This window comes from Pteropus alecto, unplaced genomic scaffold (genome assembly GCF_000325575.1).
Source record: "Pteropus alecto unplaced genomic scaffold, ASM32557v1 scaffold88, whole genome shotgun sequence".
Taxonomy (NCBI): Eukaryota; Metazoa; Chordata; class Mammalia; order Chiroptera; family Pteropodidae; genus Pteropus; species Pteropus alecto.
Window position 1 is genome coordinate 2,217,515 of NW_006494611.1, and position 26,870 is coordinate 2,244,384.

The 26,870-nt window shown below is 35.9% G+C and overlaps 1 protein-coding gene and 1 pseudogene across 1 annotated transcript in view; one reads left to right on the forward strand and one right to left on the reverse strand.

Moving 5' to 3' along the window:
- MCF2L2 (MCF.2 cell line derived transforming sequence-like 2) overlaps window positions 1-26,870 on the reverse strand; it is a 187,483-nt gene that overhangs the window by 149,956 nt on the left and 10,657 nt on the right. The window contains 2 exon segments of the mRNA XM_025042363.1: window positions 2,731-2,845; window positions 10,736-10,819. Coding sequence (XP_024898131.1) covers window positions 2,731-2,845; window positions 10,736-10,819 — 199 coding nt within the window.
- Window positions 26,396-26,514, forward strand: LOC112474208 (annotated as a pseudogene).

Consider the following 26,870-nt stretch of genomic DNA (forward strand, 5'->3'; position numbering starts at 1 on the left):
TTTGCACAGTAAAAGAAACCATCAGCAAAACAAAACGGCAACCTACTGAATGGGAGAAGATATTCACCAATGATACATCTGATAAGGCGTTAATATCTAAAACTTATAAAGAACTGACACAACTCAACACCCAAAAAAATTAAAAATCCAATTAAAAATGGGCAGGAACCATCTAAGGAACTGTCACAGATTAGGGACAAAGGAGACACAACCTACTAAAATGCTGTACCAATGTTAATTTATTAGTTTTGATGTCAACATTAGGGGAAGCTTGATGAAGGGTACAAAGGAAAAAAAAATTTTAAAGAATCCAGGACGTTTTTGTTTCAAGTAGAAAGCAAATGCTCATTTGAAATTCAGGCCAGGAGAAAAATGAATAAAGCATTTCCAGGACTCAGCCCTCTCACAGCTACAGATTTATGCCTCCATTATGATGCTAATCTCCTTGCTTTGTAACTGTCAGTTTACCTATGTCCTCCCATTAGAAAGTAATACCATGTAGCGCAAGAACATTCTTATCATCTTTGTATTTTCAGCACCTACCCTAAAGCCTAATAGGTAATAGGGTTCAGTTGGTACAATAATTCTTAAAAATTCCATTCAGAGAAGAAACAATAGAAATTGTTTCAATGACCAAATTTGTTGTATTTATACCTTCTGTTTTCTTAAAGATCTTTTTCACCTTAAGATCTGTGTTATCTACAAGCAGAACTTCCTTAACCTGTGATATCTAATAAGACAAGGCATAGCTAACCTCAGTCAATATCTAGATTGGTAATAATATAGATATCAAATCATGTGGGTTCCTGCTTCATACTATACTGTTAACATGATATACATCATAACCAGGAATACAACATTAAGATAGTTAACATTAACTTGTTGTTACTTCAGAAATAGTTTAGGTTCTGGTTTCATGTGTAGTAATGTACTGGCTAAAAAAATCCCTGATTTATTGGAAAGAAGTTATTTATTTCTCCATAGTAAACAAAACTATTTATTTATAAATAACTTCCTTATGAACCAAGAGATTTATAATTTTTCAGTAAAGAGTTATAGAGTATTAGCAAATTTTACATCCATCAAATGCAGATATTTACTAGATTATAAACACATGTACACACACACACACACACACACACAAAGGGTCAGAGGACCTGAATAGACATTTCTCCCAATAGGACATATAGATGGCCAAACAATATATGAAAAGATACTCAGCATAAGCATCAGAGAAATGCAAATTAAAACCACAATGAGCTATCACCTCACATCTGTCAGAATGGCCATCTTCAATAAATCAATGAACAACAAGTGTTGGCAAGGATGTGGAGAAAAGGGAATCCTCATGCACTGTTTGTGAGACTGCACATTAGTACGGCCACCATGGAAAACAGTTTGGAGACCCCTCAAAAAATTAAAAATAAAACTACTTTATGACCTAGCAATTCCACTTCTGGGTAGTTATCCAAAAAGCTCCCTAACACTAATTCAGAAAGATATATGCTCCCTATGTTCACTGTAATATTATCTACAATATAGGTGGTACATATATACAACGGAATATTACTTGGCCATTAAAAAGAATTAAACCTTCCCATTTACAAAAACATAGCTGGACCTAGAAGGTCCAGATAAATCAGAGAAAGATAAATATCATTTATATGTGGAATCTAAAGAACAAAATAAACAAACAAACAAAACAGAAACAGACTCATAGATACAGAGAACAAACTGGTGATTGCCAGATGGAAGGGAGGTTGGGAGGCTGAGTAATAAAGGTGAAGGAATCAAGAAGTACAAATTAGTAGTTACAAAATACTCAAGGGGATATAAAGTACAGCATAGGGAATATATGCAATAATATTGTAATAACTATGTATAGTGCCGGGTAGGTACTAGATTAATTGTGGGGGATCACTTTGTAAATTATATAAATGTCTAACCACTATGCTGTATACCTGAAACTAATATAATAATATTGAATATCAACCATAATTGAAAATAAATCTTTTAAAAAAGAATCGGGTTTGGACCTCACTCCCAGCTCTATCTCTGTGAAATGACTGTCACCAATATGAATTCTGCCTTGCACTCCAATCTTTGGAGACCTGGCTATTTCTTAACTTAAATGGCATGAAGATGTGAGACCCATGCTGCAGAGAGTGGAAGTAATGGATGCCTGAAAGCATCTCTGTCATTTTTTTTTTGGTCTCCGCTACAAGCACATTTTTCATTCTAGCCTTTCAGTTTCCTTGCTCTGTGCCTTAGTTTCTCCATCCAACAATGTCAATTACAAAATCTGTCCCTAAATTCCTTATTTAGGGGAGATAAATAATTCCTAACATGGCTTAAGCTCCTTGAGCAGTAGCCATGTGTCCCAGAAGACAGGCCCCAGGAAGTCAGAATCACCTTAATCTAGAACAATGAACCTAAAGGTACAAAGACAGCTTTGGCTGTTCAATTTTTCATTCACTCAACAATGTTTATTAAGTAACTCTTACAAGCACCACAGAGACAGAACTGATGTTCATGTATCTTTGTTTTCTAGTCTCATTACACATCACTCGTCTGTGACTAATGGATAAGAGAAATTGACCAAGTTATATACCAGTGAGAGCTGTGCCTATGGAAAGTTACATCTTAATTCAGCCCTGCCACATGGGAAATGCGGAATAAAGCCATTAATAAAGTGACAAGGAAGGTAGCAGAATGCTGTGTTCAACTCACCTGGGAACACTAGTCAGGTAGGTCATGACATTCAGGAAGTCTTCATCTGGGATGTGTTTGAATCCCACAAACTCTGGAAAAGTGATGATGGGGGCACCATCTTTCCCTCGACCTCCTGCAAGAAAAATGGGTAGTCAAGATAATAGCAAAATGTTTTCATGTCACACCTCTGCAGGTAAAGGAGTCTGACTAATATCAAGTTGGGAGATGTGCATTGGCCTCCCCCTTTTCAATCTATATTATTTTACAGTAGAATGTGGAAAGGTTGACACTGAACCATTTTTAATCAAGTCTCTCTCCTCCTTCATATTTGCTGAGTGATGTGAGAATTCAATTTTTTAATCCTTTGAAGATAGTTATTGTATAAAAGGTAATGTTGATTTAATTATTTTAGCGTAGGTAGTATAGGAAATAATGCCAAAACAAATATATATTATTTCTCTTCATTTTTGTAGTCAGTAAATATCAAAGCTAAAAATAGCATGGTGATTAAGAAAGTTAGCTCTAAAATCAGACAACCTGGTTCAAATCCTGCTTTGCCACTTAATTTCTATGTGATTTTAGGCAAGATACTTAACTTACATACGAGTTTATATATTTATATGTATAATATACATGAATAATATATATGTTAATACTGCTTGTAACTACCTCAAAAGGTATTGTGAGGATTAAGTGAGAACATATGAAAAGCACCTTAGCAGAGTGCTTATTACATATTATGTGCTCAATAAATGGTGATAGTTATTATTATTATAAAGAGGCATAATCAGCTGCCCTTCAATAACTTATATGCAGAAATATAAGACATTCCAGTGAGTAAAAATGTAAAATTAATATTTAAATATTTAATTCATTGGAACAGAGACCACCAGATTAAATTAAATCGATTCTATTTCCCAACCTCCTTGTTAGATGTAGCCACATGACTAAGTTCTATCCCCACAGTTCCCAAACTGTGTGTCAGCTACTCAGAAAACCACAGTGAACTCACAGAAGCATCTTGAATATTTTAAATTTTTGAGGAAAACAGCAATAGTTGGCATCTGTTAGACACCATGCATGCGACTAGCTTGAGGTAGTTCACACTTTCAGCATTAATGCACTATATTCTTTAGAATAGCATTGTGTCTTTGTAAAGGTGGGTTTTTGGTGGCTGCTCAAATAAAAGCAAGGGTAGTATGAAAATCAGTGTAGAACAGGAAATGAGGTTGGTGACATCTAGTCTGATTCTAAGGTTTGTGATAATTGTAGTTATCTAAGAGTGAAATTTAACCGAAGTGCATCCTACAATAGATGATGAAGAGATGAAAAACTGCCATCTGCGACAACATGGATGTACCCTGAGATAATCATGCTAAGCGAAATCAGCCAAACAGAAAAAGTTGAAAACCATATGATGTCACTTATATGTTGGATATAAACCTAAAAGCAACAAACAAACAGGAAAAACAAACAGAGACTCATGGACATGGACAACAGACTAGTGGTTACCAGAGGGTAGTGGGTAAGGGGGAGGTAGACGGGGTAGAAGGGGTCAAATATGTGATGACAGAAAGAAATCTAACTATGGGCGGTGAACATACAACGCAAAATATATATGACTTACTGTTGAATTGTACACTTGAAACTTACTGGATTTCGTTAACCAATGTCATCATAATAAACAAACAAACAAACTTTTTTAAAAAAGAGTGAGATTTGAATATTAGTTTTTCTTTCAACTTATGTGTATTTATTTTTTCAAATGGCTATTCAGTTGTTAGGATTTATAGATTTATTAAGATGTTTTAACCATTAGGTATTGATTCTGGCCAAGAAGGGCTATGAAAAAATTACTGAGGTACTGAGGCACCGAGAACTGATGCCCTAGACAATGGTATATGAACTGATACGCTGCAAGCACCTTCCAGGTGATGCCTGTGGAGGAGAACCATGCTAAGAGGAATGATGACTACCAAGTAAAGCCAATTACTACAAATGATTGCATGTATTTCACTTATCTAACAAAAGAGGTATCAGTGTAGGGTGTGGTTAGTAAGGACTGTGTGATAAATATGGGTGTGGGATCTATGAAGAAATTACAGAAAAGAGAAGCAAAGGCAGGCAGTCTATCTGATGACATCACCATCAAGATCATCCAACCCATTCTGTCATTCTTAGTGCATGTCTGATAAGATCTTCTGCTCACATTCTAACTTTCCATATAAATTTGTTTCAAGGGAAAGAATGTGCTATTGAACAAACATGACTATTTGTACATGTAAAGAGTAAGTCAGCATTTTGGTAAGTCTTTTGTGAGTATTGTTAATGCAAATATTTGGTTCTCAAAGACCAGTCAGGAAGGTATGAAACTGTGAGATTTGTCCGGATGACTAGTCATTCTCCAGGAAGTTTCTCTTTACTAATCCTGTATGCTGAAAGTTTAAAAAAAATACCAAGCTTTGACAAGGAGACTGAGCTACCTCTTTATGTTGACTGAAACCATTTAGATCAGACACATTCAGCTTTTACCTAATATTCTTCCTCTTTGCAGTTTCACAACCGTAAGGAAATTCCAGAGAAACCCAAATTAAGAGAATCTGCATCTCTAGTAAGACTAAATTTAGATGCATTAAAACACTGTATTAGTTGCATCACCAATATTTGCCAAGAGAATAGCTAAAACATTTCAAGGAACCAAAACACCCTGAAATATTCGTTATGATATGATTACACGATTTAATGATTTTACCTTTTATTGTTAATTATATATTAAAGCTAGTCACACCTAAATGGAGAAAGGTAGGTGGAGTTTTCTTGTATCTTGGTTAATATTCATACTCAACACTAGAGAGGCCCTACCCTTCCCTGCCCCAAGGCTAATTTGGGACACCACCTGCTGTTGAACATTAGTCTTAAGAGGCGGAAGCACCAAAGAAACAAAACTGAGCCTCGGGACAGACGTTGCCAACCCACAAGATATTCAGTGCCACCTTGTGAAGAAACATGGAAATGCAAAAGGAAGAAAGGGCCAAAGAAGCCTCATTCAAGGAAGATAAAACCAAACTACTGGAACTAAGTAAAATGATTACCTAAATAAACTTCATTCCTCCTAGTATAATTTTTATCTGTTCATTAAATGACATGAAGAATTCATCAGATAGAGAATTTGGAATGCTGGGAAATCCTATAGGAAGATGGTGAAGACCAACAACAGGAAAGAGAATGAGGCAGTTACAGCCATTTGCCTTCTAGTATCTATTTTCCTTTTCTCTTTCCCCAAAAGAACTGATTTTAGCTGGATAAATGCCAGCCACACACCCCGGCAGACACTTTGGAAATCTCAGGGACTGGGATAGTAAACAATCTGTCCTATATAATCAAGAATTGTCATACATCCTATGTGATTTTCATATATCCTACCAGAAATGCAATATAAGTGAAAAATCCATCTATTTTGATCTGATTCTAGACTCTAACTCTGTTTTACACATAATCACGAAGATTTTAAAATATTTTTCCAGGTTTATTGAGATATAATTGATATATGACATTGTATTAGCTTTAGGTGTACAACACCATAATTTGATATATGTATATATATTGTGAAACAATCACCACAATTTTCAGTTAACATGCATTACCTCATACAGTTACAAACTTTTTTTCTTGTGGTGAGAACTTTTAAGATTTATTCTCTTAGCAATTTTCAAATATAAAATACAGTATTAACTACAGTCACCATGCTGTACATTACATCCCTAGAACTTACTTACCTTATAACTGAAAGTTTGTACCTTTTGATCACCGTCACCCATTTCTCCCACCTCCACCCCCACTTCTGGCAACCATCAAATCTGTTTCTATGAGCTCTCTCTTTTTTTTAGAGTTCACCTATGAGATATCATAAAGTGTTTTTCTCCGACTTATTTCACCTAGCATAATGCCCCCAGGGTCCACCCATGTTGTCATAAATCATAAAGTATTTTTAAACAGTTTTAATAGATACTGAATTTTCCAGGAACACAAGTACCCTATAAACTAAGGGAAGATAATACTTTCCTTTGTTCAGAACTTTATCAACAATTGCTTACTATTTTGGAAAATCTCTACGGTAAGGCCACTCAGGGTGTCTGATAACTCACAACACCACCCTCACATTTGCACCTGTCACACACATGGGGAAGCACCTGACGATTTCATTCTTTTTTCTGGTGTAGCTAGAAATACATATTGAAATACATATTATTTCATTATGCTTACTTTCCTTTTATTTCTCCTTTACATTACAGTTCTCCTTTACATTTTATTAAAAAATTTTTTTAAGTATATGAGTAAGTATGGGGGTGAATGTTCACCCTCTGTGGACACACAGCTAACTACATTTCTCAGCTTCCCTTGCTGTTAAGTGCATCCATATAACCAAGCCAAGTTTAAGTCAATGGAATGTAATCTGTGCTGTTGCTGAACTGAGGCTTTAAAGAAGAAGCATATTCTATTTCCTTGTCTGCCTTCTGGATGCAGATAATGAGAAGGCCACAAAATGGATAATAAGTAATAAGAGCCATGAAGTGAAAGGACCCTCTATTAGTAAACCTTCACATGAAGAAGAGTCATCTGCTGACCAGAAACATCCGTGCTGGACTGATCCAAGAGTAAGATCTAAATTTCTATTGTGTTTGTTTGAGTCACTATACACTTCAAAGTCTATTTGTTACAGGTTACAATATCTATAAATTTTATTTCAGGATGGTGAAGGGCAATACGAATCATTTGATATATCGAGGAGGCATTTGGTCCATTGAGAACCATTTCTGCAGCCTGCACTGCCCAACACAATAGCCACGAGACACATGTGGCTGTTGAGCATTTGAAATGTGACCAGTCCAAATTGAGATGTGCTGTAAGTGTAAAATACAAACTAGATTTCCAAAACGTAGTACAAAAAAAAATGTAAAGTATCTCATCAATAATTTTGAATATTGATGACAGGTTGAATAATATTTTAGATATAGTGGGTTAAATAAAACATATTATTAAAATTAACTTCATGTGTTCCTTTCTGCGTTTTTAATATGGTTACTACAAAATTTAAAAGTGCATATATGGGTCAGTGCATATATGGGTCACTTTATATTTCTATTAAATAGCACTGCTCTAGACCTCCTTGCATTGGTTTTTATTTCCCAGGTGCCTTGTTACTATCTCCATCTCTGATTGAGATATGTGTTTTGACTCCGCTCACTTCCTTGGTGAGAACTCCCCACTTGCCTTAGGGAACGCCACCACTGCCAACCCTGGGCTCCACTTGCATATGGGCGAAATGTTAGGGACTCTACAAGACTAAGAGTATTCTATGCCTTCATTATTAATTATTTCTAAGAGGATTAAAGGCAGGGATGGGGGAGAGGCATCCAGACTATGATTCAAAAGAGGAGAATGACTATTAAAATATAAAGAAAGAGAGGAGGAGAAAAAAAATGGCATAGATGATAGAGGCTCTGTTCATCCCTCTGGTGACCAAATCAAAGTTGTGAAGGAAACAAGGAGCAGCAGCAAGGAAAAATCACCTGGGATCTAGATGAATAAGCCATACAACTATGCAGAAATCCAAGAAATCACTCTGTAACAGCAGAAGGTAAGATGGAGGTAGGACACAGGGCTGCCCGGTCCTGAGCGGCTGAGTGAGACAGAGGCTTCAGCAGTGGCAGCGGCAGCGGCAGCAGCAGAAGCCTCTTAAAGGGGCATGTCTGCGAGTGGATTTTGGCAGTGACGGACCTGCTCGCTCTGAGCACCAGTGCCTGTTCGGCTGCATGTAGAGGGCACCAGGGACTTACAGGGAGATATTGTCGGAGTGAGGGCCTAAGCGAGACTCGATCGGTACAGAAGTGCCGGCGGAATCCATTGTTCCCTGTTGAGCCCTCCCCACTACCAGTGCGCCAGACACAGCCCTGCCATAGCTGTGACGTCATCAAACCGGGTCACAGAGGTCGCTCCGCCCAGATGATTCTCTGAAACTCTGCCTCCCCCAACTTGTGGCCCCACCCAAGCCACATCCAGGTATATTCTCAGTGAGTCAGGTGCTCCTTGCTGAGCAGTGCCTAGACTCACACTGGAGCCAGCTGGCCTCAGTTTCTGGTGTGGCCTTTTGAGGCAACTATAAGCATAACATCTGTGGATTACTTGCTGAATCTTGACAGGTGGCCCCAGAGGGGTAGAGGCTTGGGCTAAATTTGGCCTGCAGCTGAACCCCTCTCAGGACTGTGCCACTGGACACCTACTTCACAAATCCACACTAATAAGACTGGGAGACTTAGGAGCTTTGCTTATTACATAGAAACAGACACGGAAAGGCAGCCAAAATGGGAAGACAAAGAAGCAGAAACCATGTGACAGAACAAAACAGAGATCCAGATATAATGGAGTCAAGTAATCTAACAGATGCAGAGTTCAAGACAGTGGTTATAAAGATGCTCGATAAACTTTTGGGAAATGTAGAGAACTCCAACAAAGAGATAAATTATATATTCATTATATACTCATTGTGTAATTATATACTAATATACCGAGGCATTAGAGTTTTGGTATAAAGCTGTAGGAATCCACCTTGCCCCAACCCATCATCCATTCCAGACATGGTACATGTCGGCCTTAGGGCCTTCCATGGTGCAGGGCCACAGCAGCAGTTGCCAGAAACCCAGAGAGAGTCCCCATCCTGCTTTTCATTTTGGACAATCATAGGTTTGCTGTGAGAAGCTCTGAGACTGCACCTTTAAGAGGTTGGTGGGACGCTCCTGCCAGAGCCAACGCTGTGGTGTCTAGACGGAGGATTCAGGGAGCAAGGCACCACTGGCCTCACAGGACAGACCAGGAGGACCTGAGCAATTTAAAACTCAGCACCTATTACGTTTCGGGCTCCGTTCCAAGCACTGGCAATGCAGGCAGAAATAAGAAAACTGGGGACTTCGTACTTACAGAGCTTTCAGTGACTATACGAGCAATGACTAATGTGGTGAATTCCAGAGAATTTCTCAGATATTCTGGATCATGTAAGATGTCACCACTTAGGACACAACTCTGGGATGGGAGAGGTATCCAAATAACAGAGATTAAATTTCCCTTAAACTCAGTAGAATAAGGAGTTTAGAGCAAATTAAATAAGAAAAAAAAAGGAAATGTGACTTTTTTTACATCTCATGTCGTAGAGTAAAATAATCCACACCAACTACATATTCTCTCTGTGATGTATCTAAGATGGCTTTGTTGCATTTTTCAGAAGAGATATAAAAGATACAGAGTGACTTGTCACCTTATTCCTCTGTGATGTGTGCTAAAAACATCTAATCTCACTATCCCATGCTTCCAAGCTTAAGCTAACTATAATTTAGGGTTTGGTACATACCTCCAGTTTCAGTAATTAAAGTCATGTCACCCTTCGCTAAATGAATAATAGTAGTCTAGTAATGACAACTTTTCAAGGTTGTGCCCAGGCTCAGAAAATTTCTAGCATTTTATTAGTATTAGCCTCTCTTTATTCCCAATCAAATGCCTAATGCAAAACAATGTCGTTATAATTAGGTCCTTAAAAAGGAAGAATAAAAGACAAATCTCTCAGAGAACAAATAACCTCAGCAATGTTCATTTACCCTTAAAATCAAGACTCTCTAAAGGTTGGATCTTAGAAGAACAGCTAACAAGAACATTAGAAGAACATCATGGTGTCAGCTGATGTCACTAGTTATTTATTTTTTCTTCCTAAAAATTTTTTCGGCTCTGTTCTTTCATAACCTTGAAGAAATGTACTCCTTTGAGAAACAACAATTTGCACCCAACAGCAAACAGAATGCCATTTATGAGATCCCACCCCCTTTCAGCTGAATAGTCCCCAGTTCATTTTAGTCCTAGGTGAGGCTTAAGGGGTGACTGAGTCTTGAGTATAATGTTCACCAAGATTCAGGAGGCTGGGCTCTCCCAGCTGGACCCCACAACAAAATCTAGAAATGCAAATGAATTCGCCCCTTACCTGAAAGAATGGCAAATTGCCTGTGAAGTTGTTCAATTATATCCACTGCCAACAAGGGCCTGATTTCCTGCTGCATAATTTCATCTGTGCAAATGAAATACAAATTAGGTTAGAACCTTGCAAATTACAAAGAAAAATTGAAAGGAAGAAAGGAAAGCTCTACTATTAGGAAAATGTGCGACTTATCAAGATATGGTTATAGACACATTACTCTCTTGAGAACTCTATTCCTGAGATACATGCATGGATCTGGATTTTCAGTGGTTTGAAGCTTATATACATGAGAACAGGGACACATTTCTAGAACTTCTACCAAGCTTTTGGGTGGGGTTAATGCAAGGAGAGGCCCCTAAAGTTTAAGTTTCTATAGCTTCACAGTAAACCGTCTGGGACGGTCTCATTGCCAAGGCAGGTATTAAGGTTTCTGCTTACACTTTTGGGTCTGCGGGACATTTAAAACACAAACTACGTAAGTTACCACATAAGTTCATCTCAAGCTGGATCATAAAATCAATCTGGATTTATGAAGGTTCTTTGATTTTTGTTTCCCTCTCTCTCTCACTTCCTTCCTTTTGTCTCCCTCCTTATTCACCTATTTTTTTTTCCTCCAGAATACTTTAAGGGGCCTCTTCCCACTGCCAAGTATGTTTAAGGAGGCAATTCTTTATTTTGCTATTTAAAGATGCCACTTACTAAATAAATGGTTATAGGTATCCAAGGCAAAAATTCAAATCTTTCAAGCACAAATCTACAAATGTCCTCTGACCCTAACAAGTGATTTATAAGCCCTATGATTTGCACTCTACCCATACAGGGAAGGGGGATTGGAGAGAGGGGAAGACTAAGTGGAATGCCTTAGCCTGGGCTGGGAAGAGAAAGACATTTTCATGCTCTCTCTGCCTAAGATACTATTATCCTCATTCACTCAGGGAATCTCAAAGAATGAACTGGTTATTATTTCTATAGTTAAACATCTGGTAGATTAAGGCACAGATCAACAAGTCTGTACACTGACGCTAAGTAGGAACTGCCTATTAATTCAGCATGAAGTCAGGATAATGTCATGATACTCTAATGTAGACCAATCAGAGGTTGTATTTGCTAAGCTTCTCAGCTTTGGTGAGAAGGTTAAAAGAGATGATGCATATGGAGATGTACACAGTAGGTGCTTAGTAAATGCTGGTTATATCCATTTTTCTGGACAGGTCTTTCCCATATTTATTTTCTGAAAGTTGTATAAAGGATTGGACAAGTGTCAACTTAACCCTTAAAACCCTTCTTGGTGATTCTACCTTTTTTTTTCCTCCCCTGGAAGAAAGGGAGTAAACTCAGGCTGGAGCTCCTAAAAATTCAAAGAACTCCCGCATTGCTATTAATTTTATGGGTGCAATGATGGTACTGTTGTTATACTTTATAAAAAGGGAAGGCCTTTTCTCTGAGATACACAAAGTATTTAACAGTAAAATTTTAAGAAGTATGAGATCTGTTTAAAAAGATTCCAGCAGTCCTCCCTGCCAAAAATGTACAGGGAGAAGGGGAGATGAAACCAGATTGAGAAAATGTGGATAATAGTTGAAGCTGGTCGATGGGTCCATTAGAGTTCATTATACAATTCTTTTACATATATTTCAAATTTTCCATAATAATATGTAAATTACAATTGGATAACAACATAGAGAATTTAAGCAGAAAAAATAGTTATAAAACTGAAGAGTTTTTCATAATACAATCTCCCAGTGGTCTGGGAAAGCGGCATATTCAAAAACAGAGCTGGATTATTATTTTTTCATGCCTGAGGGAGTACATTTAAGAGACAATGACTCCAGAGAAAAACAGAGATTATAAGATGTAATTTATCGTTACTGTGCCTCAATATTTGAGGTGTGCTTTAAATTAAACATTTTAAATTAAAGATGTAAGATGTGAAAGGGACAACAGAAGTGAGTAAGCCAACCATCCCTTGCGTCATCTCATTTTTTAAATTTTATTTTGTTTTATTAAAATATAGTTAATACACACTATGATATTAGTTTCAGGTATACAACATAGTTATTCAACATTAATATACCTAATAAATGATCATTATGCTGTCTAGTAACCATCTGTCATTGTACAAGGTTACTGCAATATTATTGACTCTATTCCCTATGCTATACATACCCATCTCATTTTTCTCCTTAAGCCCATCCCCACCCCGGTTTGGCAACCATCAGCTTGTTCTCTATACTTATGAGTCCGTTTTTGTTTTGTTTTGTTTATTCATTTGTTTTTTGTAGATTCCACATATAAGTGAGTTCATACATATGTCTTTCTTCGTCTGACTTCACATGATACCCTCTAGGTCCATCTATGTTGTCACAAATGGCAAGATTTCATTCTTTTTTATTGCTGAATAATATTCTATTGTATATGTGTATACCACATTTTATTTATCCATTCATCTGTTGATGGACATCTAGGCTGCTTCCATATCTTGGCTGCAATGAACATGGGGGTGTATATATCTTTTCAAATTAGTGTTTTTATTTTCTTCTGATAAACACCAAGAGGTGGAATTGCTAGATAATATGGCAGCTGTATTTTTAATTTTTGAGGAATCTCCATACTGTTTTCCATAGTGGCTGCACCAATTTACAATCCCATCAACAGTACACAAGGGTTCCCTTTTCTCCACATCCTTGCCAACATTTGTTATTTCTTGATCTTTTTGTTAATAGCCATTCTAACAGGTGAGAAGGGATATCTCACTGTGACTCCTAACAGATAAACCACCAAAAGACCAGTGGCTAGAGGCAAACTGCTAGCCTGGTGTGTGAAGATAGCTCTGGGCTCAGGCTTTTGAGACATATTACCACCTACCTGTGTCATGCCTGCAAGTCTTTGTTTTTTTGGTGTTAAGTAGTATGAGTTCTTTATATATTTTGGATACTAACCCTTTATTGGATGTATAATTTACAAATATCTTCTTCTATTCAGTAAGTTGTCATTTCATTTTGTTGATGGTTTCCCATGCTGTGCAAACTTTTTAGTTTGATGTAGTCCTGTTTGTTTATTTTTTTCTTTTGTTTCCCTTGCTCGAGGAGATAAATCAAAAAAGATATTGCTAAGAGTGATGTCAAAGAGTTTACTGCCTATGTTTTCTTCTAGGAGTTTTATGGTTTCGGGTCTAACATTTAAGTCTTTAATCCATGTTGAGTTTATTTTTGTGTATGGTATAAGAAACTAGTCCAAATTCATTTTTTACATGTATCTGTCCAGTCTGCCAACGCCACTTACTAAAGAGGCTGTCTTAACCCTATTGTATATTCTTGCCTATTTTGTCATAGATAAACTGACTATATAGGCATGGGTTTATTTCTGGGCTCTTTATTCTGTTCCATGGATCTATATGTCTGTTTTTATATCTGTATCTTACTGTTTTGATTACTGTAGCTTTGAAGTAGAGTTTGAAATCTGGGAGTGTGCTATCTCTCACTTTGTTCTTTCTCAAGAATTCTTTAGCTATTCAGGGTCTTTTGTGGTTCTATATACATTTTAGGATTAGTTGTTCTAGTTCTGAGAAAAGCGTCTTTGGTATTTTAATAAGGATTGCACTGAATCTGCCTATTACTTTAGGCAGTAAGGACATTTTAATAATATTAATCCTTCCAAACCATAAACGATATATATGCTTCCATATACCTTATTTATATATTCTTCAATGTCTTATAGTTTTCAGAGCACAGGTCTTTCACATCTTTGATTAAATTTATTCATAGGTATTTTATACTTTTTTGATGCAACTATAAATGGGATTGTTTTCTTTATTTCTTCATTATTGGTGTATAGAAATGCAACAGGTTTCTGTTTATTGATTCTGTATCCTGCAACATTACTGAAGTCATTTATTAGTTCTAGTAGATTTTGGTGGTGTCTTTAAGGCTTTCTTTTTTTTTTTCCCTCCCCTCCACCTTTAAGGTTTTCTATATAGAGTATCATGTCATCTGCAAATAATCAGTTGTATTACTTACTTTCCAGTTTGGATGCCTTTTATTTCTTTGTCTTGTCTAATTACTGTGGCTAGGATTTGAATAGAAGTGGTGATTTGGACATCCTTGTCTTGCTCCTGATCTTAGAGGAAAGGCTTTCAGCTTTTCACTATTGAGTATGACATTATCAGTGGGTTTGTCACATATGGCCTTTATTATGTTGATATATGTTTCTTCTATATCCACTTTGTTGAGAATTTTATCATAAAAGGATGTTGAATTTTTTGAAATGCTTTTTCTGCACCTATTGAGATGATCATATGATTTTTATCCTTTATTTTGTTAATGTGATATAGTGCATTAATTGATTTACAGATGACGAACCATCCTTGCATCCCTGGGATGAATCCCACTTGGTCATGGTTTATAATCTTTTTAATGTGTTGTTGAATCTGGTTTGCTAATATTTTGTTGAAAACTTTTGCATCTATGTTCATCAAGGATATTGGCCTGTAATTTTCTTTTTTTGTAATGTCTTTATCTAATTTTGGTATCAGAGTAATGCTGGCTTCATAAAATGACTATCTTAAAATCAAAGAACCATTAAATCAAACCATCATTAGTCAAGGACCATCTGCATAATTATGAAGACTATGTCTACAGAGAAAGATTTAAGATATAATATCAAGGACATAAAAATCTTATGTATGGTATGATCGTGGCCAGGTAAAAAAAGAAAGAAGAAAGCATGTGGTGTATTTGTGCATATGTGTGCAGGCATATGAAAAAAGAACACATGAAATAGTTACATTAGAGTGATGGGCTCATACTGTGGTTACACCCTATAACTTACATAGAGAAAAGTATGCTCTGGTAGCCTTTATTTTTTTATGCTAACAGGACTTTATTGATGTACAATTTACATGCAGTTCAATACACAAATATTATGTGTACAGTTTGATGAATTTCGACAACTATATACACTGATATAACCATCTAACAAATCAAAATATGGAACATTTCCATCACCCCATGAAGTTTTCTTGTGACCTTTGCCCCTAACTCCACACTTGTGAGAACTCCACATATCACAACCCTCCTTCCCATAAATTTTTGAGTTAAAGACCACATGAGTGCCTCTATCAGTCATGATCCAGGCCTCAGTGCTAGCAAGGCACACTATAGTTCTAAACATCCACTCTCTTAACACCACTGAGTCCCCAGGGAAATACTTCTTGACATCTCTTGGTCTATGTCCTCAAAAGGAAAGGTGACTGTATCCAAATGCTAGGATGGTTTACGGGCTGTGCCACTGGTGGTATCAGGGACAAACACTGCTTCTGAGTCCTGGGAGGATTTGAGCGGTGAAGATTCAAGCAGTGGAAGTGCTTAGTTAAAAGAAAAAACAAATTAATTAACTTGTCAAATCCTTCCTCTCACATGGCACAAATGCTGTAGATTCTTATATAATGACCATGTCCAGATACAATATCATGTCCAGTACTACTAAGCGTCAGTGTTCTTACTTTTTTCTCTTCCAATTCATTATGCAAACATTCAAATTTTGAACTCCTTGAACACAATCACATTTACTTCAGATCACTGCTCCCAAGAGCTCAAATTATGTGAAAATCTCAATTATAACAATTTGCTTTTCCTGAGATGCAGACAAGAAAAAAATATTTTATGGGTTAATTAATGATATGTGGATTAAGGATATCTTTATTACTCATCCATTTCACTAGCTAATTAACACAACAGTCAGACACAAGCAGTAATTTAATTTAGTCATCTTTGCTATTTTCTGATTTTTAGTCATATAAAAACTATAGTTTTACATATTTTAATTTTGTTCTTATGAGAGTATGTTTGTCAAGGTAGAATATTTTATTTAACTGTGGCATGTGGGCCTCCATTTGTACTCCTGACCCAGGCTCTGCAAAGGCCTACTTAAAATTGCTTTGAGAACTGATTAAATATTAACTAGGCATAAGCATTTCTGGTTTTGAATACATATCCAAATCTCTTTTCTCTCTTTTTGTCCATTATAGACAATGTTGATATATACTTTTTAAAGCTTCTTAATTTCTGCTCTGACATTTCACATTGTATCCCTGTATGAGACAAGCACTACTGCAGAGGTGGAAGTTTCTTTGCAGAGAGTTTCCTTAGCAACAAAGCTGGAGATGACATTCTCCTGTAGCCCTTCAGAACTCCAGGAGAGGTGAAATGAGTTCTGGTGCCTGGGGTATTCTGATAAAAAGCAATCAAGGCCCTGGAGGAAATTAAGAAAATCTCTGAAAATTCCTAACCCCTCCTTGCCATAAAGCTCTCACGTTTTAGAACTAGATTTCAAAAGTGCCCCAACCAGCATTTTAATCAACACTCCCCCAGAGCAGTGCTCCTCAAATTATAATGGATATTTAAATCACCTAGGTTTTAAAATGCAGATTATGATTCAGTGGGCGTGGGGCGGGGCATTTCTAACATGCTCTCCGATGCTACTGATGCAACAGAGAAGCAAGCACACATTAATTCCAAGGCCTTAGACTACTCTTGGTCCTTTCCTGTTGCTTATGAAAATGCAGCTCAGGGCAAATTCAATAAAAATAATCATCTATGCATATTCAACGTATTCTTGAAACAGGCCTACAAGGTGTAATTTTTGGCCTAAAACCTCTTTCCATGTTGTTTTTGAAGTCAGCACCCTGGGAAACAAGCCATCCCTGGCTTGAGCTCCTGCTTACCTCTCCTTCCAGCGTACTTCAAGCCCTACTCCGATACTCAGTGTGGGCCCCTTAATGCTTACAGCCTCTTATTCTTAGCCTACTCCCAGCCCTGGATTTAGTCAAATCTATCATCTGGAAGCAATGTCTCAGGCAAGACAATGTAATATGGTATAACATGAGGAGATGAAAAGACTCGATATGACTAATGATCACTGAACATGGCCTTCTTCCAAGAGTTTCTACATTTTCATTTCTTTCTAAAGCACCTAAGAGAAAAAGATATCAACACAAAGGAATCAAAATGGTAGGATTTTATACATTTTAGCAATACGATGGATAAACAATTTTACTTTTGTTTTAGAAAAAGCCCTGGAGGCTATAGCCAAACATTCCTTCTTTCCTCTTTCAATTAATTGATTCATTCAGGTACTATGGAAGCAGAATGAAAAGAACTAGACTTGCATCCCAGCTCTGCCACTGACCAGCACCTGCATCTTCAGGTTCTCCCTCTGTAAAATGGGAATGATAATAATAATATCTCTTTAGAGGGTTGTTGTGAGAATTAATATTACCATTTAATAAATGCATGCTGTGCTATATATTTAATTTAATTAATATGATTAATTTAAAATAACATGTGGAAGCAGTTTGGATATAATAGATTTAATTCAAATAGAATTCAATTAAGTTTACCATTCAGTCCTTTGAGCTATGATCCCAAACATATCGCAATAGATCTTTCTCAAACACCCATGTTATTGCCATGTATTGGTGATTTGCATTGAAATTCTGCTCATAAATTCCCCACTGATGTCATGTTACCTCTTTCACTATGAAGTAAATTTGATAGAACTTGTCATGAGCTTGGAAGGACTCAGGAGCAGAACAGAGATTAGAATTAGACCAAAATATAAATTGGAATGTAGTACACGATAAAAGTGGCATTTCAAATGGGGGTAGAGGGAGATTACTCAAGAAATAGTGTTGGGTCAATCTGCTGGCCATACCAGGATATCAAGTGCAGTGATTAAGAGCATGACCTCTGGTGCCACAATGTGTAGGTTCAAATCCTGGCTCTGCCACTTACAGAAGAGCGACCTCAAGCAAATTGCTTAACTTCCCTGTGCCTTAATTTCCTGCTCTGAGTATGGGGGAAATTATAATATATCCTCTTGATATGGATGTTGTAAGAACTGAGTAATATAGCTAGAAAACAAAATTTCTGGTATATGGTAGGTGCTATGTAAAGGTATTTTATTATTGTCAAAATGTTTAAGTTGTGCCCATATTTCACTTTTTGAATCAAAAACAATCTCCAGCCAGATTAAATAATATAAACACAAAAATGCCAGAAGAAAATATGGGAGAACATTTAATACATAAAATTATAATACTGTAATTATAACAGCCTTTCAAAATATGATAGAAATCCCAATAAGAAAAGACTAATAAAGTCAACTAATTTAAAATCTACTTTACACATACCTTGAACAAACTCAAAAGACAACTGGGATATTTACAGCCCATTGGATGAAAAAAGGCTATTTCCCTAGAGACTTACAAATTAATAAGAAATATGTATAATGGGCTGAATGGTGCCCCCCTCCTCCCAAAAAAGATATGGCCATTTCCTAAGCCCAATACCTGCGAACATTACCTTATTTGGAAAAAAGGGTCTTTGTAGATGTGATTAAGCCTCTTGAAGAGCCCACCAAAAATTCACAGTTCCTCTTTCATACAGTAGCATTATCACTGGAAGATGACTCTTTAACCAGGGACTCAATTTCCCAGTCACCCCCATCCCCATCAACAGTTATGGCCATGTGACTAGCAAATGCCAATGGGAGATGAGCAGAAATGATGTGTTACTTCTGAACTGGGGTACATAAGAAATAAGTGTATCTTCACCATTGTCTCTTTGCCCTCCTATAAGCTGCAAAGTGACAACTCTGAAGCTAGAAGGTGGCAGACCCACAAGATAGAAGCAGGCAAGGTCTCTGCAATACTCTGAGGAAAATGGTCCTTTGACTGGAGACAGTGTACTGGAGTGTATTAATCTACTGAAATTTGAGGGTTACAGTAGTTGGTAATACCCTAACTTATAGGCAAGCATTCATTTTAAAGTAATATCTTAAATACATTTTGTTCTTTTTTATTTTATTTATTTTTAAATTAAATTTATTGGGGTGACATTGGTTAATAACATTATATAAGTTTCAAGTGTATAATTCTATAATACATCATCTGTATATTGCATTGTGTGCTCACCGCCTATAGTCTAGTCTCTCTCTGTCACTATATATTTGATCCCCTTTACCTTTTTCATCCTCCCCCCACTCCTTCTCCCTCTGGTAACCTTCATAATATCTGTGTCTGAGTTCAGTTGTTTTGTTTTTTAAGAAGAAAAGGGGAGGATAGTCAATAAAAAGCAAACCTTCAAGTGCCGATTTTCCCTGACCTCCAACAATTAAATAAAATATGGGTCTTGGGTAACACATATTTCAATCAGCATGTCATCTCTGGAGTTTCATTCCTTTAATCCCAAGAAATTAGAATTATGCCAAGAAGTCTACTGACAGCATCCAAATAAACATAAGATTGTCGTAATGCCAGAAAGGCCATTCGGACACTCATAAAATTTGCATAAAGATACTCAAACTTTCATTGCTGTCTTGAGTCACAGATAGAATAAAATGACTGACAGGAAAAGCCTGTAGGTGAACCTTTCATAACCTTTAAGAGTGGGAAAAAAAGAAAATAGCATATGTAATGCTGTCAGTTTAGGATTCAGAAATTCATCATATTCTTCTTTCAAATTACTCCCTCTCCTCACTACTAACAAAACTGTAATGCTCTTACGATTTAACTGTAGGAAAATTAGAGCAATAATTTATACCTGAATTCAAGCCCTGTAAGGATTTGAATGCATGCACAAGCGAGCAGTTATGTGTTTTAAGTATGGAAAGCAAGATTTGATAAACAAGTTGTTCTTTCTTAAGTAGCAACTACATTGTAGCCCTTGCCTTTGAGAATATAGTATATGTATTATACTGTATAAGGACATGGTATAGAATCATAGTATAAGCATGAATCATTTCTCAACCAGAAAGTATAACTCCAACAATGATGAATTTATCTTAAAAGCACATTTCTCTATTCAATTTTCCTCTCTTGAAGAAATAGGTTCCAAGTATAAAGAATAATAAGACAAAGACATTTGCTTTAGTCACTGTTCTTAGCCTGTGATCCAAAGGGGAAAATGTATTATTAACATTTTCAAGGCTAAAAAAAAAAAAAAGAGGAAAAAAAAGAAAGTGAGAGTATATTAATAAGCCCATCCATAAAAGAAAAAGCCTTAACAAGTAGTTGCTTCAGCTCTTAGTCAATTTTTGGAACACTGACTTCCAAATACAAGTAAGGCAGACTTAGAAATGCTGTTCCTTCTCACTCAGCCCACTGAAGGGAAGTGTTTTTCTTTTTTCTATTCTTAAATCACCAGTCTGTTATCAGCTCATGTGTCTAACATGAAGCCTTAGCATTTCAGATTTAACATTTTTCTTCAGACTTAACATTTTTCTTCAGGAATGTGAATTTCATAATCTGGATTCTTATTTTCATTTCACAAAAAAATATTTTTTTAAATAAAAAGTACAACTAAACAAAAATAAGTAGAATTCTTTATAATTCCTTCATTCAAAATTAAATAGTTACCTCATTGGCATATTATAGTGTCTCTCTCTCTCTCTCTCCATATATATCTATGTATGTGCTAGTAGCCTGGAGTATATCTCTCCATATATATCTATGTATGTGCTAGTAGCCTGGAGTAGATATATATGCTTTTAAAATAGGTTCATACTTACACATTCCATTTTACAGCCTTATTTTTTTTAGAATATTTGGTCATCTCTTTTTATTTGAATTTTTCAGTAAATGACCATCTATAATGTTAATAGCTGATTGTCTTTTTCAGAAAGTTATTTTTTAAAACTCCTTAACAAACTTGAGGCAGCATTTCGAAGTAAAATTTTTTAATATAAAATTCGTTCAACCATTATGCCACTGAGAAAAAGGTGAATAAAAAAACATACAGAAAAGAAAGGCATTATTGCTCTCACAGTACCTTTTTTTGCCATATATTCTAACCTGATGCAACTTCCTAGGAAATGATGGTAAGCCCTCATCTCTGCCTCTGTAATCCGCACCGAGGTGTAAGGTAAGTATCTAGGGTCTTGCTGCCCGCATTTCTTACACCAGGAGGCCATTGGATCCCAGAAGACAGTGCGAGCATCACTCTCCTTCCATTCCACTCTCAGCACTGCACTTTACATGGATGTGTTTAATCCTTTCTTCTGGCTAATCTCTCTGAAGTTCACTCAAGGTCATTTCATTGCTGAGAGCTGATCCTCTGGATTGCTGGGTGCTCACAGGATTACAGGCCAACAGATTACCATATTTCTTCATTTGGAAATAAAAGGAAAATGGTGATGAGGATGTCAAGGTAGAAGGGAAATCCTAGAGTCCATGAATATCAGAATGTTTGGGGGTTTTTTTTTGGAGGAATCACACTAAGAGAGGAGATATACTCCAGGCTACTAGATATTTAAAATAAAATAAAAGACAGGGATACGTTTTTTTAAAGGATGCTCTTAAGAAAATTTATTCCAGGCCACAACTCCCCCACCCCCCGCCCGCCCTTCTCTCTCAACTTCTCCAGGCCGTCAAGGAATACTACCCAGAGAATTAACAATGCAGCCAATAGAAGACACTATCCGAGAGACACAGATAGGCTGTACCATCTGTGCAACATGGTTTGGCACAGCAATGGCGCAGTAAAGATTCAAATCCTAAAATGGGATGTGTTTCCTGAACTACGTCTAAAGATCAGGTACAAGTATAATATCATGATTGTAGGGAAGGAAATTCTTTGATCTGACCAAGATCTCACTTACTAAGTCTTGGGGAAAAGTGAGTTCACCTTTCAGAATTGAATTATGCTGAACAGAAAGTGTGGTATACTCAGAGAGAGGCTACTTTTTCATAGTGCATTTTATTTTGGTTCTTCATGTTTAATGTCTTTACTTATTAATGTTGTGCTCCAAGATTTAAAGAAAGGGCTCAATGTGAAATACCTGATAAGTAAGTAATGAATAAGTCTGTATACAAACTTCTCATTTTTATTTGTAAGTCGAGCTAAAATTTCAAAGGCTTGTAATTGGCCAAGGAGAAACTGAAAAATGTTTTTTTATTAAAAAAGTAAATGTAGGGAGAGAGTAAATTTTACCTATGTTGAAATACTCAAATCAGAAGTGAATTTTGACAAATGGCTACATCTCTATAACTCATACTCCTTCCAAGATACAGGACATTTGTATCAATAGAAAGTACCTTCACATGTCCCTTCTTAGTCAACCCTTGCTCCTAAACCCCAAGTGACTGGAATGGCCACTGTTGTGATTTTTTTCAATAGAGATTAGTTTTGCCTGTTCAAAAACTTCACGTAATGTAATCTTACAGTATGTATTCTTTTATGTCTAACTTCTTTCTCTCAGAATAATGTTTCTGAGGTTCATTCATGTTGTATGTAACAGTAGTTCATTCATTTTTATTGCTGAGCTGTCGCCCATCATATGGATGGTCACAGTTTGTCCAGTCTCCTGCTCATAGACAGTGAGGGTTTTTTTCCCAATTTGGGCTGTTATGAATAAAGTTGCTGTGAATATTCATATAAAGGTCTTTCTGTGGACATCTGCTTGCATTTCTCTTAGATAAATAACTAAGAGTGGTATTGCTGAGTCAAGGGAGAGATGTATATTTAACTTGCAAAAAACTACCAAACCTTTCCAATTAGCTATACCAGAAGGCCCTTTAAGATTACAGGCTGCTCTGTTAAGTAATCCTCAGAGCCAGTTCTCTGTTAGTATTAACTGCATGTGAAGTACTTTAAGAAAATACCTAAATTACAATGAAGAAATTTAATGTAATTTGACACTCTAAAACTTATGAAGCCTCTTTTTCTCTCTACCATTAGATATTATGAATATGCTAACTCTTACAAAATGCAAAGTCTGAAAGTCTTCTAACGCAGGACAGCAAATATAGCAGTTTGCAAACAACAGTTTCTTAGGTATTGCCAAATTTCTCTCTAAAATGGCTGTATCCGTTTATATTTCCACTAGCAACACAGAAAATGCCCGAAACCCACACGCAGGCTCTTTTTCTTAATAAACATTGACTTCCTTACCCTTTCATTCGGATGCAAATAGCCACTAATGCTTGGCTGACAACACAGCACCTTTGAACATAAGAGCTAACTTTGCTGACCACATAAACCCACAGTGGCAGTGTGTGTGCACCTACACCCATCCAAAGACAATCATAATTTTATCTTTTTGCAGTTTACATAAAATTCTAGGGAGAGGCAAACTTAATTTTTGGACTTTTCATTACATTTGACTCTATTATATGAACAAATTGTATAGCTCTTATAAATCTTTTATTCCATGCACTGACCATTACCGTTTGATCAAGATATTGGATAATAAAGGATTATTGGATATTAAAGGATTGCATTTTCTTTATGTTTAATAATGAATTCTAAAATAAACTGAGTACTAGGTAACTCCTTAGAGAAGAGCTGATTATTTCAGTATTAATGACAATGGGAGATGACTGTGTACTCCTTTTCCCCCCACATAAGAAACTACTGTTATAGATATAAAAGAAAAAAATTTTGGTACTTCTAGATTTTCCCCTATTTTTAAAAAAGTTGTATGCGCTTTGTATCTGTTTAGCAGAATGAACTGAAGCCATTGACCTGCCCCTACCCTATCAGGGCAGAATGGAGAATGAGAAGTAACCTGCAAGCTCAAAAAAGACTGAAGTTATTTATCCATTGCACAAAGGTACCAGGGTTATAATTTTACCAGAAGTAGGATCAAAGTCATATTAAAAGGAGGGATATTTTTTTCTTATATAGTCTAGACTTTGTTTTTTTGGAGAATTATAAACACCAGAATGGTCAGGTGTATTTTCTAGGGAGACTAAACTGACTTCCCCCTGGAGATGACTAGGGAGTGAAGGGAGTAATAGGATCTGTTGGCTGTAAAGTTGTGAGGACCACCATGCTCCCACCAGTTGACCACTGGGCTGCAAGCACTACAGACCCACTCATCTCCTGATCTTCCCCTTTCACAGGGGAGCAGGGACATCTCCTTCTCTTTGGGTCAGAGAGGAAGGGATTGCCACATCCAATTACATGCATGCAGAAGAACCCCTAGAAGAAGAATGCTAAGTAGATACATGGTCCCACTAGGGAGAGGGACTGGTGTTCGTGAGTGACTGGGGTGACTTTGACTTTTAATTTCATTCCTTTCTGTATTACTTGCAGCTTAAACAAACATTGTACATTACTTTCATTAGTAAACTAAAATTGTGTTAATAAAGATTTTTTTAAATTATTTTATCTGGGTTACTGGCTCAATATACAAAGTTCCAACATGCTCTTCACTAATATTTTGAGAATATTGCCTGTCCTTTCTGAATGTTATTGACCATATGGCAAAGTGTTGATGACTGTTGAAGCTGAGTGCAGAGTAAGGTTTGTAAGACTATCCTATTTTTGTGATGTCTTAAAACTTTTGTAATTAAAACTACCATCAAGAGTTAGTGCAAAATGAGTAAGATACACAAATGAGAGAAGACAGTCTTTCTATTGCCTTCAGTGCACAAAGATGTACATGCAGCATTGAATCCTTAAACAATGCAAACCACTTGAGCATCGTGATTGGGTTTCAATTTTATTATTTGTTAAGCTATTAAAAATCATATAAAAATGTGGCTTTAAAACAGAGCGTTTAAGCAGAAACAAGGATAAAACCCTCCATGTAATATGAACCTGAAGCTAAACAAATAATTATTTTAAGTAATATTCTAATATATTTAGCTTTGTTTTAGACTTTCTTATTAACACAAAAACAAGAACTGGAAATAAAAATGTATAACTACAGGAAACAAAGAACCACAGGGAGTTATCACTATTCATAGATAACATAATTATGTCATTATTTCACAAGTATTTACTGGACATCTATGTGTATTAAAAAAAAAAAAAAGAAAAGAAAATCGACTGAAAAACTATTAGACTCAATATTTCCATAAAATAGCATGTTATAAATTAATATCCCAAAATCAGTATCTTATACTCTAGCAATAATGAGTAAAAAGATATCATAAAAAATTATTCACAATATCAACAGAAAACATAGATGCTGAGGAAAACATTAATAGGAAATGTGTGAGATCTATATGAAAAGAACAAAAATTTTCATTGAGAAATACAAAATATTTGAATGAGATATAGTCCTAGAAATTTTTTTTAAAAATCTTAAAATGTCAATGCTTCCCAGATGAAGTTATAGTCAGAATACAGTTCTACCCAAAATTATAGTAAGTGTGTGAGGATGAAGGGGATTAACAGAATAATTATACAGTTTATTTGAATTAAAAATGCTAGAACAGTTTAAAAAATATTTTTTTAAAAAAGGATGGATGGAAAAAGAAAATTTCTCCTAGCAAATATTTAAAGATATTATATAGCAATAATAATCCAAACTGTGGAACTGACATAAAAATGATCAGAAGAATAAACAGGAAGACCCAGAAACTGATTATAAATTCTAAAATAACCTAATATGTAAAGGAGACATCACCAATAAATGAAGGAATATTTAATAAATGCTATTGAGAAAAGTTAGAGTCTCACCTCATATCACAGACAAAAACACTTATCAAACATTCTTAAAAAATAAATAAGTAAATAACACAATTAAAAATACTAGAATAAACCTGATGATCATTTGCTTCTTTATTTGAGAAAGGATATAAAACAGAAGAAATCACAAAATAAAAGATATATATATATTTGATTAAATAAAATTATAAAATCAAAAAGAAAAATTATAATCTACAGCGAAGCCACCCTGAACACGCCCAATCTCGTCTGATCTCAGAAACTAAGCAAGGTCAGGCCTGGTTAGTACTTGGATGGGAGACCACATAGGAATATCAGGTGCTGTAGGCTTTAAAAAAAAAAAAAGAAAAGAAAAATTATAAACAACAAACTGTAAAATAAAAAATAGCTGTAAAATTAAAAAAGAAAAAACTTAAGGCTTAATGTATTTCACATAGAAAAAGCCTACACAAAAATATCTTGGCCCTGAAACACACATAAATAAGTCACAGAGCACAAATAAAACAGCGAACAAACATTAAAAATTATTCTAGTCACTAGTATTTTTTTTAATTTAATTAAATTTATTGGGGTAACACTGGTCAATAAGATTATATAAGTTTCAAGTGTACAATATTATATCATCTGTATATTGCATTTTTGCTCATCACCCAAAACATAGTCTCCTGCCATCACCATATATTTGA